This window comes from Alligator sinensis, unplaced genomic scaffold, assembly GCF_000455745.1.
Source record: "Alligator sinensis unplaced genomic scaffold, ASM45574v1 scaffold151_1, whole genome shotgun sequence".
Classification (NCBI taxonomy): domain Eukaryota; kingdom Metazoa; phylum Chordata; order Crocodylia; family Alligatoridae; genus Alligator; species Alligator sinensis.
Window position 1 is genome coordinate 1,040,526 of NW_005842534.1, and position 22,048 is coordinate 1,062,573.

A 22,048-nucleotide genomic window follows, 5' to 3' on the forward strand; every position below is an offset into this window, starting at 1 on the left:
CTGAGATGGTGGGGCGGATGGAGCATCCCATGGGAGCATGTGGGGGGGCACTCAGCGGCAGACCCAGAAGTGGACCAGAAGTATTTCTGGTCCACTTCTGGGCCTGCTGAGGAGCGCGTGGGGGACCCCCCCCCACCCCGGAGACTGGTGCCTCTTGGGTCTGGGGGAGCACCTGGGGTCCCCCCGCAGCCAATCACCAAGCAGTTGGTCCCCTGTGTACTTGACAGCAGACCTGGAAGTGGACGAGAAGTACTTCCGGTCCACTTCCAGGTCCACTGCTGAGCATGTGGGGGGGAGGGGAGGGAGGCCAGCGCTCCTGTGGAATGCTACATCTGCCCCACCATCTCAGCATTTATGAGCTGTGCCTGGTACCTTGAGGTATGTAGAAAAACATACAAAGCTGTGTCTATGGCTGAATTGCTGATTCTCTGAATCAGAATCAAATCTTCAGATTCAGATTTGGCCAAATTGAATTGGGACAGTGATCCAAATCAATGAATCAAATCACTGTCCCCTGAATCAGGCCGAATCTGAATCGACAATGGCTCGCTTCACATACTCCCTAATACTCACAGTGAAAATGTATCTGTGAACAATAACTTGAATATTCACATTTATTTAAATTAAAAACAGTAAGTTAATCAATTTTAAGGCCAACAGGATCCATGAGATCATCTAGTTCCATCTAAGTCTAGCTGAGCTGGATCTAGTCTTAAGTCACCATTCCCTATAACTGCAGCTGCAAAATCAGTCCCTGATTAGCTGCATTGCACTTAAACCATGAAGGCACTCATCTTGTACCTACCTGATACCAAGAATATTAGCTGATATAAAACATATTTTTAAAAAATCCCATATGGGGTAAAGTTTCTATGTTTAAATGAGCAATTTCAGAAAGACTTTTCAAACTATGGAACTGGGTATACATTTTTCCTGGTGACTATAACATCTGGAAAGGTACTCATTTTGGAATATTTACAGTAGATTTCCTTCTTTGGTACTGATGTACTGAAAAGGTTGGAGCCTAAATAAAGAGTAGACCACCACAATGCTCTCAAATAAAAAATATATTATAAACAAATGATTCTTAATGCATAAGTATAGATTGACATGATTTTTTATAGATTATCTGAGTAACTCGTAGTTGATATCTAGATTATTGTGCGTCTGTGATATACAATATAACATTAGCTTTGCTGAAATTAGCTTTAACTTTGAGTACATCTTATGGCCTGCAAATAGAAATTACAAAAATGTTACTTCATGCTTTGGAAAGCCTGCAATGAAAGGTTTTTTCCAGTAAACTGTGTACCAAATTAGATGCATAAACTAAATCCATGAGATCAGTAGAACAATTAATTACAGAAATACAAACATGATTAATAAGGTAATACTGATGAGGAATAGTATTTTCCATCTAAAAGTAAAGTGACATAATTTATATAGTTAACTAATTATACAATTGCTGCTAATACGATCATTCTGTTGGTAGGTTTACATTTTAGAACGCAGATCAATATTGTAGTTTAAAACAAGGGTATTTGAAATCTTTTCATTTCCTGTATTTAGAATACCAAAATTATAAAATTTCTCCAGGTTGTTAATTTCTGCAATCTATTCAAAGATTTTACAGTTGGATAATAGCAGTGTTATTTAATTCTAAACACCACACATATGGGGAACCTTAACATATAGCAAACTGGCACTGTTAGTTGTTCAAAATCATAGATAGACTGAATTTCCTCCCCCTTATTATATAAGTTATGTAGGTAAGATGTGCTTTACATTAATAATTACTTTAGCAGTTTTCAACTGTTTAGTGGAACCACTTTTAGAGTCTCCTGTTCTACCATATGTCATTATTTTACTGTATGAAAATCCTAGAAATCTATGCCACTATCATGGTGCCTGATATAAAAATACTAACAACAAAAATTACAGAACAATTAGAATAATACTATTTCAAGCTATCTACATTTCTTATAGTTACTTTTCCAAAACCACTCAACTCTGGTCCCAATAATACAAGTGTAAGCCTGGAGTAACCCCACTGAAGTTACAGGATTTGCACCAATTTAACTGAGATCAGAATCTGGCCTACAACAGTTATATACAAATATATCAAACTCATTTCACCCATATTTAAAGTGTATCATTACAACGAATGGACATGTTATTCCCATGAAATAAACTCTATTCTCTATTTCCACATAGCCAGTTTTTCAGTTTTCTGTATGAGCACCTGCAGTTTAGAAAGACAGGTTTGAAAATAGTTTATTTCAGGATATATTAAGAAACATTTATTCCAAATGCATTAATGCCAGTCAAAAGAATGATTAATCATTCTGTAAAATTTGGAATTGTGCTCTCTGAAGTAGGAGTAAAGTTGATCTAAAACAGTACTGTTGACAACAGGGTGGGGACGCCCTTTGGATTCATGTAAACATCTCTCTCTCCCATCACTTCGAATGCAATAGAATCCCTTGGTTTGGTTAAAATAAAAATTTGAAGACATAATTCTGGAAGGAAGATTAAGAAATTTTTCCACTTTTTGTAACTCAGGAAGAGGGTCTTTGATTAAAGTATTTCCATCTACTATGTGAATCTGATCCAAGCTGAAATGCTTAAGCCACTTCTCCATATGGATATCATATAGGCTTCTCTGAATAGCCTTGTATTTGGTATTAAGTGCTCCATTTTTAATAACAATTTCTTCAAAGGGCTGAACAGGCTTGTGGCTTTCTACTCTGTTGTAATATACTTGGGTATAATCAGATATAACTCTCTCAGTGGGGTCTCTTAGAATGAGCAGCAGTTTAATAGAGCTATTCATGTCATGAATTCTTTCTGGAGCCTGTGGAGAAGTAAAATAGCCTGGTGTTTTCTCAATAGTAATTTGATTTTCATAAGAAAATGGCATCAGACTCCTATACCAATCTATTCCTTTCACATAATTTTCATCCCAGTCAAAGAAGTGGACTTCTGTAGCTGCTACCACAATATTAGGATGAATATCCAACATTTCTAGTAAAGCCCTGGTCCCTCCTTTACGAACTCCTATGATGATTGTCTGAGGTATTCGTCGGCTTGTCCCAGGAGGTCTCACTTGTGTTGAATAATGTTCACTTTTATTGCTGAATAATCCTACTTGTGACTTCAGTGTCTCCAAAAGTGCCCCATTCTCAACAGGAGCACCCTGAGTATAAGTCAGCAAAAGATAAGATGACACTAGTAGGAAGGCCATGTGGAGAAGGATAATTAGTTCAAAATGCTATTATGCTGGACTGATGAAACAATGGGTAAATCCACTCTTGAGGAGTTGGTTGATGGAAGTGCGGGCAAACAAACAGTAAGTTTCTGAAGCATCTGCAAAATAAAAGACAAGTAATCAGTATTTCTGAACATGTACATCGATGTCCAGAGCCATCACAAATAGACTTCTCCAATTGGTAATCACATGTAGAAAACTTCTATGAAGCAGTTTACTTGCTCTGAATTTGTTTCAATGGATTAGAATGGTTCGTTGATTTTTTTCCCCTTTGCCTACGTTTGTGACCAAGGGTGGATGCTAAACCTGTGAGAATTTTTACAGCCTGAAGGCAATGGACTGGGCTACAAAGAAAGCTGAAAGGTACCTAACTGTTTCTATATTCCTGGCCATCATTTCCTTGCTTTTACTTCTCTCAGTTTTCGTACTGCTCTTTGGGACATGTCATTAACAATCATTCTGAAGCATTTCTGAGTATCAGTACTCCTCTATGGCTTCCCAGCTAGGAAAATGATAATCAATCTAAGTAACAAGTGTCATTTTATGGATGCTTTTTATTTAGTCTTTCATGATCCATGGGCAGTGCAGAAAAGCTGTGTCTAGCAAGGTAGAAATAGTGAATTAAGGCAAAATCTTGACTACAAGCTCTTTCTGTCAGAAATCTGGGTTGATCAGCAGGGATATGAAAGAACTGCAACGTGTGCGCATGTGTGTCTTTGTAATTGGGAGTTTAATGCAAAGTTGGAACTTCAAGTGCATGAACAAAAAAACCCAGAAGACCTTCTGGGAGCCCTAAATTTTTTTGCTGGAGTAAGGGAAAGTTTGGTTATGTCTGGGCTCTATTTAGCCTTAATCCAACCCTGACCAGAAGAAGAGCAGAAGGTGGTGGGGTGATGGATAAAGAGAGGTCTTGGCAAGGAAAAAAAAAATTAAGAAACTGCGTGTGCTTATGTGTGCAAACACCTGTGCAAAAATCATTATACTGGTTTGCTAACATTTAAAATGGCTTTTGCAGATGATTCCTCTACATTGTGTGAAATTTAGCTGCAATAGAGCTGGTATTACAGCATCATTAATAAAAGAATGATTAGAATCAGTGCAACGCTTGCATCAGGAAAATGGTGCTTAAACTGTCAGTATGGCATATTTAAAACCTGAAGTCCTTACTCAAACCAATGTTCATGGAAAGGACTCTGGAATGTTGTTCTATTCCTGGGCAGCTGTAAGATTTTAAGTGGTAGCAAGCATGAGTAGTATATGATATATTTTCCTTAATGTGAAATATATTTAACCCTAATCCTGAGTGTGAAAACAAGTTCATTTGACAAGCTGTGCCTATAAATAGTGAAGTTATCTTAGACAATGAAACACTAGTCAGTTAAAAAACAAGAACTTTCTATTTTTGGATTCTATTTTAACTATCTCTGTCTCATTGTTATATCTGAACGTGGCCTCAGAGATGCAGCTAATATAGATCCTTTTGCAGGTTCTAGTTTCAGCATCATGCTGTTCCCTTTTCTGAATATATTCATCATGTTATTTCACTAATTTCTTAGACAGTAACTCAAAGAAAGCATCCAGTTTCCATTTGTCATGGCTCTGAAGAGGATTCACAGTTTCCCTTTATTTTGTTCCTTTTAGCAACTGTTTAGCACAAGATACTGGCATCTTGCAGATTTAAACATGTACCACAGCAATGTTGTCAAATATCTGGGAGGAGCCTACCACTATACAAGTAAAGCAGTATATTCATAAATCAATATTGTAGGCATAATTATTAATGGTCTCATTCAACTGTCTTTGATATCACTTGAAAAGACATCCATTCACTCCAGTGGGAATTTGATCTGGCCTTAAATTCACAGGAAACATTCACCAGCAAAACCACTGGACTAATGCTGAATCCTTCAGACTTTAATTTTACATATACCCAAAGCTGGTACTGTTTATTGTGTAAATCAATGCACTAAGACTACCCATATCAAAGCATTCCCCTGTTTCCCAGTGGATAACCCCATGAGCAGTTGCCAATTCAAAAGGAATGTAGCATATAAATATACACCTGTATTTATTACTAGATGAGCACAAACTTAAACCTGCTTAGAAAGCAGTTACTGTATTTTAAACCAAATGCAAACTCACAATAAAAGTCCAAAGCAAAATCCCTCTCCAGTCTCTGGATATCACTGTCATCATTCTCAGTTAGGTTTACTCTCCAGTCACAGGATATCACTGTCATCATTCTCAGTTAGGTTTTTTTTTTTTTCTAGAACTACGTAAAGAAAAAGGTGAAATGTTCTTCCTCCTTCCCACCTTCAGAAGAAATGTCATGCTTTATTACACAGCAGAAGGAGGAGGTGGCAATGTCTTCCTACAGAGGGTCTCCACAAAGTACTCTGAACCCTAGCAGCAGACAGGGAACTTTAAAAGGGGAGGAGGGACAACTAGTTTGGAGTGTGCAGCAGCTGTCATGGTCTCTTGCATCTGTATTCTCCTCTAGCAATAAACCCTAAATTTGACCCTGAATGATGCAGGGTTAAACTTCAAGCATTTTTGCTACACATACCGCATTATGGAATCATGCATATTTAAGGTTGCATCCTGACAACTTGTATCACTATCCCTTGATAGTGATTCAATTGTTACAACTGTATATATCCTTTGTGCGTGAATGACAGGAAGATATGTGGCTCGTTCATCCACCAACTGTGCATTCACTTGTGGATCCACCAACTGTGCAGTCACTCTCTAGAAACCCTTGCTAGCAAAGGCTGCACAGTAGGCAGTTTCCACTACTCTATGTTCTGCACAAGAAGGTCTGTACTGGATATGTGCATCTGATATTGCACAGTTGAGCATTTCCTCTTCACTGTCACCACTCTCAAAATAATTAATCTTGGTTACCTGAACAAAAGGATTTCATCAATGAGTTCTAAAATGTTAGCATCCTTTGCCAGACAGTGGTACTGTAAAGAAATAAGAGAGGACTAAATCCTCAGGAAGGAAGCAGAAAAAAATAGAGTACAAAGGCATGAAAGAAAATTAGTTATAAGGCATAACAACATATCATTTTTATCCCTTTTTGGGATAGAAGATGTGATTACTTATGTCTGAGTTACAAACTATCATCATTTTTATAGGTTTGTAACTATATTACACAATGTAAGTTAGTTACATCCACAAAGAACCCCCTCCCCATTACAAATTGATTTTTGAAGTGTTAATATCACATATGGTAATTGATTTCTAGTATAACGTTACTTCAGGGAAGCTAGTATGACCTAGTGTACATGCATAGGCCTGAAACTCAAAAGACCTTTGTCCTATCCTAACTCACTGCCATGGACCAGTGACTTTATGACATTTCAGTGCTTTATGCCTCAACTTTCCCAACATCAGTATGGGGCTAATGATTAGGGACCTACTTAACTTACAGTGAGACAAAGCTATTTTCACAGCTTTGTCCTAGCACAGAGAGCCCATTCTGTAGGCATTTCACAGCAGCCCCATCTCTCGGACCCTGCCCCCCAGCACTGATTGGTAGAGAGGCCCTGGGGGGAGGGGGGATGAGGTAGTGGCTACCATCTTGGCTGACGTCTGCCCTTCATCAAGGCCTACCCCTTGGTGCTGACTGGTATAGAGCCCTGCGGGGGAGGAGGTGGGAGGAGAAGCAGCTGCCATCTTTTGTCCTGCCCCTTTTGTGCTGTCCTGACAGCCAACGCCTGCCCCCCACCCCGGCTCCTGGGCAGCCAGTGAGGCCCGCCTGGGGGGATTGATAAAAGCTTATTTTTATTAAGGGTTTTTTTGTTTTGTTTTGGGTTTTTTTTGCAGATTTCAAAGGCAAAACTGAATTTGGTGTGAAATCCCAGATTCACGGTTCCCACAAAAGCTGTGAAACCACAATTTAGTTAGGTCACTACTAACAGTCCTTGTATATCCTTTGTATAGCACTTTGAGATCTAGAAATGAAAAGGTATGCATAAGTGAACTACAAAAACCATGTCCACCATCGTTACAAGATTTTGAAAAAAATTCCCCATTATAGGAACTAAATTATTTTAAAATATGTGTACCATCCATCTTCCCCCATCCACCCGCCAAAGGCTGGAGTCTGTTACTTGAAACATACTGATGTTCCTCCCTATCCAAAAGCTTTCTAAGAAGAGGATGAAAGAATCATAAATGTTGTTTATTTTCAGAAATTATGACAGTGGCAATTTTATATTTACTTGTTTCCTATGAGTAGAATCATAGAATCATAGAAAATTAGTGTTGGAAGAGATCTCAGGAGGTCTTCTAGGCCAACTCCCTGCTCAAAACAGGACCATTCCCAACTGTACTGTCCCACCCAAGACTTTGTCTACCTGGGACTTAAAAACCTGTGGAAATTTTTGGCTGTGGAAGCAGGGGGTAGCTACCAAGGAGGAGTATACCTCCTTAGCTCACACTTGCAGGGAATCAGTTAGGAAGACCAAAGCAGCATTAGAACCCAGGCTAGCAACAAAAAATAAGGACAATGAAAAGTCTTTCATGCATATAGGAGGCAAAAAAAAGGTGCAGGACAGCATAGAACCCCTACAGGATAGACAAGGGCAGTTGGTGACAGATAGGAGGGACAAAGAAGAGCACTTCAATGAGTTTTTTGACTCTGTATTCTTGAACTCGGATCTAGACAAATCTCCCAATTCAAAAGGGACGTGGACAACCTTGAGAGGGTCCAGAGGAGGGCCACTCATATGATTAGAGGCCTGCAGAGAAGGCCTTATGAGGAAAGGCTGAGGGATCTGGACCTTTTCAGTGTCTGTAAGAGAAGGCTGAGGCGGGGATCTTGTGGCAGTATATAAATTCACTGGGGGGGGGTAGGTATCAGGGAATAACAGATACTCTGTTTACCAGAGCACCCCTTGGAATAACCAGAAACAGTTGCCACAAGCTGATAGAGAGTAGATTTAGGTTGAACATCAGACAGAATTTCTTCATGGTTAAGGTTGCCAGAATCTGGAAGGGGCTTCCAAGGGAGATGGTGCTCTCTCCTACCTTGGGGGTTTTCAAGAGGAGACTGGACAAGCACCCTGCTAGGGTCATATGCCCCCAGCACTTTTCCCTGCCACTGGCAGGGGGTCAGACTTGATGATCCTTTGAGGTCCTTTCTGACCCTAGCATCTATGAATCTATGCATCATCTATAAACCTCCAAGGATGGAGATTCCAGAACCTCTCTGAGTAACCTGTTCTGGTGCTTTACTACCCACCCCATGTGAAAGTTCTTCCTGGTATCTAACCTAAACTTCCCTTGCTGCAACTTGAGACCACTGTTCCTTGTTCTGTTATCTGCCACCATTGTGAACAGTCCAGCTCCATCTTCCTTGGAACCCCCATTTAGTTCATTGAAAGTTGTTATTAAATCTCCCCTCAGTCTTCTTTTCTCCAGACTAAATAAGCCAAGTTCCCTCAGCCCCTCCTCCTAAATCATGTGCCCCAGTCCACTAACCATTTCTGTTGCCCTCTGCTGGACTCTCTCCAATTTGTCCACATACCTTCTTTAGCAGGGGGCCTAAAACTGGACACAGTACTTCAGATGTGGCCTCACCAGTGCTGAATAGAGGGGAAGAATCACTTCCCTTGATCTACTGGCAATACTCCTAATATTGCAGCTCAGGATGCTGCTAGCCTTCTTTGCAACAAGGGTGCACTGTTGGCTCATATTCAGCTTATTGTCCACAGTATCCCCCGGGTCCTTTTCTGAAGAGCTTCTACTTAGCCAGTCAGTCCCCAGCCTGTACTAATGTATGGGATTCGTTCCATCCTAAGTGCAGGACTTTGCACTTGTCCTTATTGAACTTCATAACATTTCTTTTGGTTCAGTCATCCAATTTGTTAGGTCTCCAAATCCTAGCCCTACCTTCCAGCGTATCTAGTACTCCCCCCAGCTTGGTGTTATCTACAAACTTGCAGAAGGCACACTCCATCCCATCTTCCAGATTGTTGATAAAGATACTGAAGAAAAATGGCCCCAGGACCGACCCCTAAGGCACTCCACTTTCTGCCAACTAGACATGAAGCCATTGAGTACTACTCTCTGAGCCTGACAATCCAACCAGTTTTCTATCCACCTCCCAGTCCATTCATCGAACACATACATCCTTAGCTTGCTTGTGAGAATGTTGTGGGAGACTGTATCAAAAGGTTTGCTAAAGTCAAGGTATATCATGTGCACTGCTCTTCCCACATCCACAGAGCCAGTCATTTCATCATAGAAGGCAATCAAAGGCAATCAGGTTGGTCAGGCATGACTTGCCCTTGGTGAATCCATGCTGGCTGTTCCTAATCACCTTTTCCTCCAAGTGCTTCGAAATGGATTTCTTGAGGACCTGCTCCATTATTTTTCCAGGCACTGAGGTGAGGCAACTGGTCTGAACTTCCCTTACTTAAAAATGGGCACCATATTTGTCCTTTTTTATTCATCTTGGACCTCTCCCAAGTACTCTGAGTTTTCAAAGATGATGACCAGCAGCTCTGCAATCCCATCAGCCATCTTTCTCAGCACCCTTGGGTGCATCCCATCTGGCTCAGTGGATTTGTACATGTCCAGCTTTGCTAAATATGAATACTATATTTCATGAAGAGTTTGGCTCATAGTTCAGTTTTCCTGTGTTCTTGCTTTCATCTGTTCTTTTTTTCATTTGAGACCCAAACATCCTGGGATATTTTTCTATAGTTTTTCCTTTCAACCCAATGAAAAAGGGTTTACTCATGTCAGCAAAAAATAAAGGAGAGTGCAGAAGCTCATCAGTACCGGTCTCTCAGTTTGCATAATCAGCCAACATGCAGTTAACTTACCTCTTTGAATAATTAATAGCATAAAAATAATACCTTTTTGATCTTTTTTACCAAAAGCCTCATTAGGAGGCATTGGAATTGGAATCAACTCTGATTGATTCTGTTTCCAGGTAAACCATCTCAAGAAAGAAATTGGGTTATCCAAAAGACAAATTTACTTATGAAAAATTTTGCTTATTTTCTTTCAAAATGAGAATCTTATCTAATTCACTGTATATGTAAAGTAGAGTTGCAAGGACATACCATGAGCAGGAAAATAAACAAATGCTTAGGCCACTGATTCTGTAACTGGATGTACATAAGAGATGCACACATGTATCTACTTGTGGAATTAGGACTTTAAGGCAGCTTTTTCAGAGAATGGTAATAGAAGCTCAGCATCTCATTCTTGTAGTCTACTTTGAAGATCTCAGTCTACATTTAAAAAACTGTCTATTGTATTTTATTTGTTTATATTACCGTAGTACCCAGAAACCCTGTTGAGATTAGAAACTCATTATGCCAAGCATGGTCCAGATATCACATGAAGAGCTTACAGTCTAAATCAGCAACTCAGATAAAGGATGGGAAAGGAAAAAATGGGTACAGGGAGGTGGCAATTATCACTTAAGATGCCACAGGAAAGCTGGAAATTGAACCAAGAGCTGGATAGTCCTAGCCTGGCTAGGGGCTGGCCACCACTGCTCAATAACTAGTCAAAAAAGGATTCCCGCCCCAAACTATTGCAATCTGCAGACGAATTGCTGCCCAAGCTGTTCATTATCTATTGTGCCTATGCCCTGGGAGAATTGCTTTGTTTGGTCTTGTGGTTACTTTGATTTGGAGTAGGTTAAACTGTCATAGGGTTGCACCATGGGGCACTTAACTGCATGTCTTTTGTTTATTTATCCTACTATTTACAACTTTTACAATCATTGAAGTTAACATAACAGGTGAAGTTCAACTGATGCAGCGACTTAGAGGGACAAGGCCTGACAGAAGGATAGTAAACTGATAGTTTAGCTGTTTCTCCATGCTTTAGGCCACAGATTCTGAGGTTCAGAAACATACAAAAATGTCAGCTCAAAGAATCCCTCATCTGTTATTTTGGGAAGGTTACATTTTCAATTTCAGCAGGTCATGCTGGGACTATCAGTCTGTGGAAGGTGTGAGCTAAATGATAAAACAGGTAAGAGATTACTTGGTTCTGATCATATGAAAAAAAGTGTTCAGATAATGTCATGCTGCCAAGGAGAGCCTCCTTTGTGTGTACTACTTGAAATTTGTCTATTTATGGAGAAAAGCCATTTCTTTGAAATGGAAATAAGCAGAATCTTAAAAAAGACAAATTTTCCAGTGTAAGTGAAAATACTATTGAAAATCTTTTTCATTCATTCAGCTGACTTTAAAAGAAAACATGGTGAAAAGCTCTTAAGTAGGTTCACAAAGTCCTAATTAACACCGTGTAAGGGTAAATCACTACAGAAGGGAAAACAGTTGACTTTCAGGACTTAACATTGCAGAAAGTTTCTGAGTAAACTGAAATCTGAGCTGTTTTAGTCTCATATGGACAGTTTTAAAACAAATTTTGAAAAACAGACATGCACATCTGCATCTTACTGTTGATGGTCATTCTTTTAAGTCTCAAGTGACATGCACAAATATGATAAAATTCAAGGCAATGTTCTTTTTATATGGAGCATTTTTTGTTTAAATTGACTCAGTTTAGAGTTGTTATACCTGTTTTGATACAGATTTTGGAGCAAACACAGGCATGTTTTTGCTCCAAAACAGAACTAACTCAAGACTTAGTTCTGCTGTAATCTACCAAACAGTCTGTACTTTCATCTTGACTGGAGAAAACTAAGTCACTTAAAAACTTCAGAACAGTGAAACATGTTTTGTAGAAAAATGATCTCATCCTGATCTTTGCTCCCTGTAAGCCTGAAATAACTGTCTGGACTTCAAGTGCTTTACCTTGGATTTCTATCAGTGTAACGGAGCTCAGAGTGTGGCTCAAAGTCTTCCATTTTGGTAGAAAAGTATTAACAATTAGTACTGTACATCTGTAGTAACATACCTATTTATAATATAAACCTATAAGCCCTGTACTTCTGTCATTAACATGATCACAAAGAGATCTTACAATGTAGTACTGCATACAGGTCCCTTTGAATTCTGTGATACTGTAGCTGCTCAATTTCCTGTTTGGGCCATTTATTTTTGTGACAACTTTTGCGATCAGGTAATATTTCTGCGATTTGACTTTCCAAACCTTCCATTCAGTCTGTTTATTTTCAGATGAGACAGCCCCCACATTGAGAAATACAAAAATCAGTGCACCCCTTCTCTCTCTCCCACACCTTCAACACTTGCAACATGGAAATAAATGTTGTAAGGGAAGGTCTATACTGCTTTCAAGCATGCTGCTGAGAAGTACAGCCCTACTCACCCAATACTGCTCTGTATGTGCTCAAAAGTAAGACAGTGAAATACTGATCATTGCTAATCTTGGTCTTTGTTTCTGGTGAAGCAGCAGAACGTGACTTCAGACAGGGGAGCCATATTCTGGGCTTGGAGTATATAGAGCAGGAGTGGGTGGAGGGGTAGTGCTTCTTGGTGATGCAGTCAAGAGCACTGAAGAAGCAGTATAAACCAATCCTAAATCCCTTGCAGATTTCTCTTATACTAGCAGAATCCCCAGGTGGTAAATTAAACAATCTGTCCAGGCACTTTCTACCATGAGGCCAGAACTGAGATAAAGCATCTGGTTCATAACCCTGTAAGACTTATGAACCAGAATACTGTGAACAGTTGTCCCACTTTACCTTCAATCTAATCCACCCTAACTAAAGCAGCTGGACTCCAATTTGTACTGCATATGATTAAGTAGAGACACACTGACACCTTACAAATATTTTGATAGCTATTGCACACTTATTAAAGAGGAAGGCTAAAAAAAGTTCGACCAGGTGGGAGAAGAAAGAAAGAAATTCTGTCTGGAATTGGAACCACTAGACTTATAATACCATAAAGACAGTCCTCAGAAGATTTTCTGCTCAATTTTACAGGCAATTGCTTGTGGTAGCTTGAATGACGTTTGTGGATGAGCTGAAATTTTTCAGGTTTGCTACAGGGCTCCCCAAATAAAACAGTAGCAGCAACAAAAGTATCAGGAAGCCTCCCTCAATTTTCCTTTGATTTGTATTGTAAAATATGTAGAAGAGGAGCCATAGCAATCACCCCCAGCCACTAACTTCATCTTCAGTGATTTCTTCAATATAATGTCTAAATCTAAATCTATTTCTGCTTGTGTGGAAAAGTGCCATGTATCTTAAAATAGTTCTGCACCAGTGCCAAGAAATAGCAGGCAACCACTCACAACAGGCTGCTTGTATGCACGCTCAGCTATTTAGCCTCAGATAGTTAATCTTAAAAATTCCCAGCACATTTTAACATGCGTGAAAACCTCAACTCTCTATTGGTAAAATATTAGGAGGCAGGACAGGATTCAAGAGGTATTCTCCTGCCTGGTAATTTTAAACTTTGGGCCTATGAGAGTCACATACCTCCTATTAGGTCTGCTGTTGCGTTGACAAAAGGTCAATGGCTCGGGTGCAAAGTCAGTGAGGTTGACATTACAGAAGTTATGACACCATCTCGTTATACCCTTACCTTACGTTATGCCAAAATCACAGACGGGTACAATAGCTGTTATCCTGTTTTCAGAAGCACTGTTTCTGCCTGAAGCACAATGGCTCCAGAAGCAACTGTAGAGAAAGCGTTCACTTCATCCTGTCATGAGTTTTGTCTTAAGAACACAATTAAGTCCTTATACTACATATTTTGGTTGCTAATGGGGAGTTGGACCACTTAAAAAAAGGACTAATCCCCAAGTTTTTGGTTTAACTTCAGAAAGCATTATACATGTTAGAATAATTGTGGAATATTCTCCGATACTTCCACAATCCATCTTCCTCTTATCCCCAGAGGCAAGTCCCCTTTTAAGGTTGTCATAGTATCAGTCTTGACTACTTCAATAGCCTTTATGCGACCTCAGCACACACGCTTTCATTCATAAAAAAAGAATGCAGCTGCTAAAGCCATGTTCTTTACCTACTGATTGAATAAGGTCACTTTATTCTTCAAATCCTTCCACAAAGTGAATATAATATGGAACTTGTCCTGTCATTAAAGAAAATCCTTTCTGTGTCCCTGCTCCCATTCCCATGACTACTTGCTTATATGTCCTATATATGTCTAAAGTAAATACATTTTGTTGTTATAATTGTTATGGTCCATTTTATTGTAGCATTTTAGCACAAGCTAGGTGTATCTACTTGTGCGTTAATGCGATGCAATAAACTCTGGAACCATTAGACTCAGAGGAAGCTGCTCCCAGGTTTGGCATCTACACATGTGCCTGGGGACAGCAGCAACTTGAGCCAGGGCAGAGCAGGCCCAAGTTGGCAGGGGGCACCAGAGGTCAGCCCCGAGCTCTGGGTGGTGGCACTGGGGCTGGCTGGGACACAAGGGTGCTGAGAGTGCCAAGCCATGTGGTGAAGCGGCTGATAGCCCCCATGCTTTAGCACCCTCATGCACCAGCCAGCCCTGTCACCATCTACATGGGCATTTCAGTGCAATGACTCTGCCATAAGACTGTACTATCCCCGACAGTACAATTTGATGGCGGAGTCCATTAATTTACTGCACCCTAGTACCAGCACATGTGCAGACAGTGACGCTTTATTGAGGAGATAATTAGTCTATGCCACAGCAAAGTGCACCTGTAGATGCACCCATTGTAAGTAAGCCACAATGGACATGTCTACAAGTGCATTTTAATGCATATTAGTCTATTTCAATACACATTAAAGTGTCACTAAAAGCATGCTTTTTAGTTAATGTGCATTAAAATAGGCTAATGTGCATTAAATGTTACTTAAAAACCATGCTCTTTGGTTAATGCACATTACACACATAGATTTATAGAAGTTTAGGGCTAGGGACCGTGTGAGATCATTGGGTCCAGCCCCCCTGCTCTGGACAGGCTAACGTGCATTTTCCTAGTATCTTACAATGGAGAGCTCTTTTACATGGGGGACGGGGGTGGGGCAGGTGCTTTAATTAGAGCAGCTCTGAGTGCCACCACATCTCCTGTATCAGTGTCCCCTCACTTAAAAATGGTTGGGGGGATGCTTGAACTAAACTCATTTGACAAATTTTAATTCAGGTGCCCCTGCTGCCATTTTTAAGTGTGGGGACACTGATACACAAAACATGGGAGACTGCTGGATTAATCAAATCTGCTCTGATGTGCTGGAATTCCAGCATATCGGAGCAGCCTCGGCACATATATATAGGGTACTAGACTTAATGTGCCCATGAGTACTAGGTTTAGCGTGTATTAACTAAAGTGTGTTAATGCATGTGCACACATGCCCAATATGTCCTTAGAATGGATGCCACAACACATAAAGTCTGTCTTTTCTTTGATATCAAGAAAGCACCTGACCCTTTAGGCTCTAACATAAACAGAATATTTAATAATCAATTATATAACCAATGCTACTAAAATGTCCCAACTTGAGTTTGAGAGACCAATTCTCAGAAATCTTAGTTTAATGAGCAAGAGCCCTCCTATGTGGATGAGAAAAACATCTGCAGAAATACCTTTCTTGAGACTAGTTAGGTTAAAGAACTGATTAAACAAGGTTTAAAAGTTTTTCCTCAGCTGGAGTAGACTGGAAGTAGGCAGCAAAACTGTTCCTAAAAAAACAGAAAAGTATTTCAGACTGGGGACCATATAGACTGCTAATTAAAAGCTGAGCCCGGGTAGGTTCTCTTTAGATATGGCCATTGGAAAGAAGAGCCCAAGGGTCACTTTATCAGTGATTTAAGGGAACCTAGAAACTAAAATAGAAACAAGTGGTTAGGATGAAGGATAGTTTAAACCCATGACATTTTAGTATGTTCACACCTCTAGATCGTCAGAGACAAGTTTATTGCTTGATAGAAGGTAGCATTTCTTACAAACACAAAAATATAATCACCAGCAATAGAACAGGGTCTACATTTTCTATGAACAGAAGTATTAATAGTATCTTAAAGTACAAACAAGTAGTTTTGTTTAGATGGTTTGCAACTCATTATTTTACATGATGGAAATTTCTTAGAATTATTACTAGAACAAAACATTACCTTGAAAATATTACCAGGGATAATCTAATTCAGAATGTGCTGTAAAACTGTTGCCTAAATAGATCAAAATTACCTTTGGGAGCAATTCCATCAGAACAACATTCCACGTTCAGCCTAAGAGATTTGATTGATTTTGATGAAGCTCTAAGATGTTGGATCCTGTGGTTAAGCTATAATTGGTACCTAAACGTAAAAGGATTTAAACAGGATTTAAAGAATATAATTGGAATATATTATCTGAATAATTTTTGTATTATTTTGCTGTCTTTATGCAATTAAATGCACATTTTTAGAAGACAATATAAACTGCTTTGTATAATGAAAACAATAGATTTCAAATTGCAGCTTTGTGCCCTTTCTGAAATCTCAGTACATTTCTTTAGCTTTATGGGACATAATTAAAAAATTAACCCCATGATACAGCATCAGAATTATAGTGTCTTATTACATGTTATGTTTTTCTATTATTTGTAATGCTAGTGTTGCTTAGTAACATAAAGGAACATTAGTAGATTTGGTACACATTAAACAGAAGTGAGGCTTAGGAAATTCAGGCTGCAGTGAGAACTAATAAAATACAGAATACAGCGTTTTTTATTTTATACTTTTTGAGAGTCTAAGCCAGAACATTTGCTAAAGGGGCTAATGAGTCAGCTGAAAAATCATTTTAATATAGCAGAGTGCAACAGTTAAGGGTTTTCATCTGAGCTTCTATTATAAAATCTGCTGTTCTTTAGGAGTTTATAAGGCAGCATACTTCAAGCTGAAATGAAGCTATAGGTTCAATTTAACCATTGAAAATAACATCATAATTAATAATAATACTTCCACTTACTATAATGCTCTCTATTAGAGGATATCAAAGCAGGAAGACATTCCTGAATTAAATCTTGCTCTCACCATTGTGATACAGAAGGTACTACCAGTCCCGTTTTACATGGGAAATTAAGGAAGAGATTAAGGACTGACTCAGCAAAATTTAAGTGTCTAAATCCAAAAAAATCTTAAAACAAGATTTTGAATTTTATACCTAAATCCTACCTAAGTTATAGATAATTGTTGTTGTGCTGCCTGGAAGCATAACACGCTCTTAACTTCCCTCTTTGACCTGAAAGTTCCCTAGGCACCTGCAGTTGAAGTTCTGTGAATGCCCAAAACTGCCTCAGTCTGAGCATCTAGGTACTTAGCTTCTGCCTATGCCCAACAAGCATCCAGAAAGTAGATGAAGCAGTATCTAAGACCCTAAAGGGTCTAACCCAATAGATATGCTCTGAGCATGGCTAACACACACTGACAGCATCAGGCAGCTCACATAACTGCAGTCCTAATTGTTTATTTTTTAAAATGTGGAGGTGGTGGTATCCATTAACACCTTTTATGTAATCATAATTTGACAATTAGCACTTACTCAGTAAATAGGAAAACCAGTTTAATTCTGTCTAAAACTAATGGGTTTAAAGTCTCTCCCAGTTCCCAGAAGCATGCCTTCAGGGGCAGATCTGGGAGGTGGGGAGGGGGGAGGAGTGCATTCATGCAGTTGCACCCTTCCAAACTGCACACTGCCTGGCAGCAGCAGCAGCAGCATTTCTATTCAGACAGCAGTAAGAGAATCATGGCTATAATCCACACAATTCCTCATAATCTCTTTACTTTACAGTTGTTAATGACCCTCTCTCTCATTTTTATTGGCCTTGATGTTCTGCTAATCAAGCTATCCTTTCTTCTGCAATTTTGTTACTTGTTAGCCATTGCTAGTATCTCTTCTATTCCACAGCCCTGAAGACTGTTTTTAGCTTTAGTAAAAATCTTAACTTAGGTGTAGTAATATTAGACTTTCAGTCATTTCTATATCTGAGTTAATATTAGAGACATTGTCAAAACACTGAAGAAGACTAGATTTTGTTGTACAAATCTGAATGAGATGTACTTTTAAAAAATGGCCATGGGTGCCTTAAACCAGGGGTTTTTAACCTTTTATAATAAATGTATCCCTGGCAGCTCTCTTTTTAGTAAGTGTATCCCCCGGGAGGGTGGCGAGCAGCTAGACGTGGAGCTGGGGCAGGGGGCGAGGGGCCAGCTGTGGAGTGGGGTCGTGGTGAGCGGCAGAGCTGTGGCAGCACAGTGTCTGTATGACTCTGCTCTTGGCCCACCCTGGCCCTGCTCCTGTGAGGTGGTGGCACAGGGTGGCAATGCTTTGTCCCTGCCTGCCCCGTGTACCCTCTGGGACCTTTCAAAGTACCCCTAGGGGTATGTGCACCCCAGTTGACAACCCCTGACTTAAACAATAATTCAAAGTTAGGCTGGCTGGGATGGTTTCTACTGTTGAAGATATGCCTATACAGCAAAGAATGCCAGATTCATGGGTCAGAAAGAGAAAACAAAATGGGGAGCCTAACACTGTTTCCTAGAGGTTTAAGTAGTTGGCTGGGAGAGAAAAGATCTTAGGTTCCAATCCTTGTTCTCAAATAGTCAATGACTGTTTGAAATAAAATGCATAAACAGTGATGGGAGCTGGGAACAAGAACTAAACACCAGGACTTTACATCACCTGAAGATGTAGTTCATTATTTGTAAGATTGCTCTACAATTCTGAAGGAGGTTAATTGTGCACTGTAAAAAATGATCAGATTATATTAGGTCAGGGTTGGCCAACCTGGACCACACATGCCCTAAGTAGAATGGACAACCTCTGTATGTGGCATGGAGCAGGTCAGGGAAGGGACAGGCAGCACAACAGCAAATAGGGCAGGGAGCAGAAGGCAAAACAGAAAATCAAGTTGATGAAAAGGATTAGAATGGCACTCAGGGAAGGTATGGGGCTAATATGTGGCATGCCTGCCAGAAAAGTTGGCATCCACTGTATTAGGTAATAAATGTAAATCCACTTCTGCTTAATTTATTTGTATCCATTTCAACAGAACACAGACCAATAATCCAGTGTCTTTAACTGCTTGATGTAACTAAATATCAAATGTATTCAAATCCAATAAAGGGAGACTAAATCTATTAATTCTTAGCAACAAAATGTTAAAAGTAATGTGACCATCAACAGTCGTAATTCTGATGCCTTAATCTCTCTGTTTAGATCATTTGTGGAACAACTTATATTTTTAAATATTCAGCATCTGTCCAACTGTTTAAGCAAAGTATGCCTATTTTGATTAAAAAAGGACAGAATGAAATCTGACAACCCTGATTATGCATAAATCAGAGATGGCAAGTTGAAGTATAGAAGGAGTATACCTCCACCGCACGGGTCTGTACGGGGGGGCTGTTAGGAAAGCTAAGGCAGATATGGAACAAGGGCTAGCATCAAGGATCAAGGATAAAAAAAAGTCCTCTTTTAAATACATAGGGACCCCTGCAGAATATGCTTGGCAATCTGGTGGTCGCACCAGAGGAGAAAGCAGACCTCTTTAACAATTTCTTCACCTCTATTTTCTTGTGCAGGGACCAGGACTCCCCTACCGAGATTTAGGATGGATTTGGGAGAAACTCTGCGAAGCCTAGGGTCAGGGAGGACCAGGTTAGAGAACTTCTGGAGGGGCTGGACATGTTCAAATCATCAGGTCCAGATGCTCTCCACCCCAGGGTGTTGAATAACTTGGCAGGGGTTATCGCGGGGCCCCTGGCATAGCTTTATGAGCACTTGTGGTGCTCTGGCCTGGTGCTGAATGACTGGAAGAGAGCCAATGTGATCCCCATGTTTAAAAAAGGGAAGAGGGAGGACCCAAACAACTATAGGCCCGTTAGTCTTACTTCAATCCTGGGGAAGCTCTTGGAGAAGATTATCAAGGAGCACATCTGTGATGGGCCAGCAGCGGGGATGATGCTCAAGGGCAACCAGCATGGTTTCATTAGGGGCAGGTCTTGTCAGACCAACCTGATTGCCTTCAACCTGATTGCCTTCTACAATCAGGTCACAAAATCATTGGACACAGGTGTCGTGGCGGTTGTAGTTTTTCTGGACTTCAAGAAGCCCTTTGACACTGTCTCCCATCCCATTCTCATTAAAAAGCTAGGTGATTGTGGCATTGATGACTACACAGTCAGATGGATTGCAAATTGGCTGAGGGGTTGTACTCAGAGAGTGGTGGTGGACGGGTCATTTTCAACCTGGAGGGAAGTAGGCAGTGGGGTCCCCCAGGGCTCGGTCCTTGGGCCCACACTGTTCAGTTTCTTTATTAGCGACTTGGATGATGGGGTGAAGAGCAGCATGTTTAAATTCACAGACAACACCAAGATTTGGGGTGAGGTGGGCATGCTAGAAGGGAAGGACAGATTACAGCAGGACCTGGATAGGTTACAGGGGTGGGCAAATGAAAATAGGATGGGATTCAATACTGACAAATGCAGGGTGCTGCACTTGGGCAGTAGGAACCAGCAGCATACCTATAGGCTGGGGAACTCCCTTCTCGAAAGCACAGTGGCAGAAAAAGATCTTGGAGTCATTACTGACTCCAAGATGAACATGAGCCACAATGTGAGAACATGGTCAGTAGGGCTAACCATACCTTGTCCTGCATCCACAGATGCATCACAAGCAGGGCCAAAGAGGTGATCCTCCCCCTCTGTGCGACACTGGTCAGGCCGCAGTTGGAGTATTGAGTCCAGTTCTGGGCGCCTCACTCCATAAGGGATGTGGACAGCATTGAGAGGGTCCAAAGGAGGGCCACTCACATGATCCGGGGACAGTAGGGCAGACCCTATGAGGAGAGGCTACGGGACTTTAACCTGTTCAGCCTTCGCAAGAGAAGGCTGAGGGGGGACCTGGTGGCCATCTATAAACTTACTAGGGGGGACCAGTGGGGTTTGGGAGAGACCTTGTTCCCCCGAGCGCCTCCTGGAGTAACAAGGAATAATGGCCATAAGTTGCTAGAGAGTAGGTTTAGACTAGACATTAGAAGGCACTACTTCAGTCAGGGCGGCTAGGATCTGGAACCAACTTCCAAGGGAATTGCTGATGGCTCCTACCCTGGGGGTCTTTAAGAGGAGGCTCAATGTTTACCTGGCTGGGGTCATTTGAGCCCAGTTTTCTCTCCTGCCCAGAGCAGGGGGTCGGACTAGAAGATCTACAAGGTCCCTTCCGACCCTACATCTATGAATCTGTGAAGGCAAATGAAAAGCAGAACATGTTTTTACTAAGCAAAGGTAAATACTATGGGTTTTTTCTGAAAAAAATTATGATGCTACTACTAAAACTTAGGGGGAAAATTCCAAATAAAAAAGTTAAGAATAAAACAATTCCAGTAAAACCAACAGAATTCCTTCTAATTTATACTACAATTAGCTGTTAAATATAGTCAGGATTTGGTCCAGGTTTTTTAGTTTTAAATTTAGGTGAATTTGTGTACCAAAAGTATGATTGAACTTTTGATTCAAATGAGGCCTAAATTTCAAACTTAAACATTTGGTTCCATTTGATATCACTATGCAGTTGTGACTATCACAGGATTTCAGAGAAAATTAAGAAACTAGCCCAGGTTTCCTCAGAAATGAATCCTTTTTCACATACTTTTTGCAGAACATAGTTTGAGTTTGAAGTTTGCAATCAAACACCAAACCAGATGGGTTTGACTTTAGTTCAAGCATTCTTGGGGAAGTCCGTCACAGTTGTGTGTGTGTAAAGGCTGGTAAAACTTACATGTAGTGTTTTGGTTGGTTGAAATCTTAAGCTGCTGGTGATTAAGAGCACCTGTGCTGCATAATGATAATTTCATTATTCTAAAAGTGGATTATTATTATTAATCTTAATATATAG

The 22,048-nt window shown here is 40.3% G+C and overlaps 1 protein-coding gene across 2 annotated transcripts; it reads right to left on the reverse strand.

The window, feature by feature from the left end:
• Nucleotides 1-1,056: 1,056 nt before the first annotated feature.
• LOC102385617 (heparan sulfate glucosamine 3-O-sulfotransferase 1-like) lies at nt 1,057-21,358 on the reverse strand. 2 transcript variants are annotated; one of them, XM_025213520.1, is made up of 3 exons: nt 21,296-21,352; nt 16,361-16,470; nt 1,057-3,366 (listed from the first exon to the last, which is right to left on the reverse strand). In XM_025213520.1, the coding sequence occupies exon 3, from the start codon at nt 3,242-3,244 to the stop codon at nt 2,315-2,317; it is 930 nt and encodes a 309-aa protein (XP_025069305.1). In that variant the 5' UTR covers nt 3,245-3,366; nt 16,361-16,470; nt 21,296-21,352; the 3' UTR covers nt 1,057-2,314. The 2 variants fall into 2 exon arrangements, with proteins under 2 accessions (XP_025069305.1, XP_006031926.1); XM_006031864.3 differs by lacking the exon at nt 16,361-16,470 and having other exon boundaries at nt 21,296-21,358.
• Nucleotides 21,359-22,048: the final 690 nt, after the last annotated feature.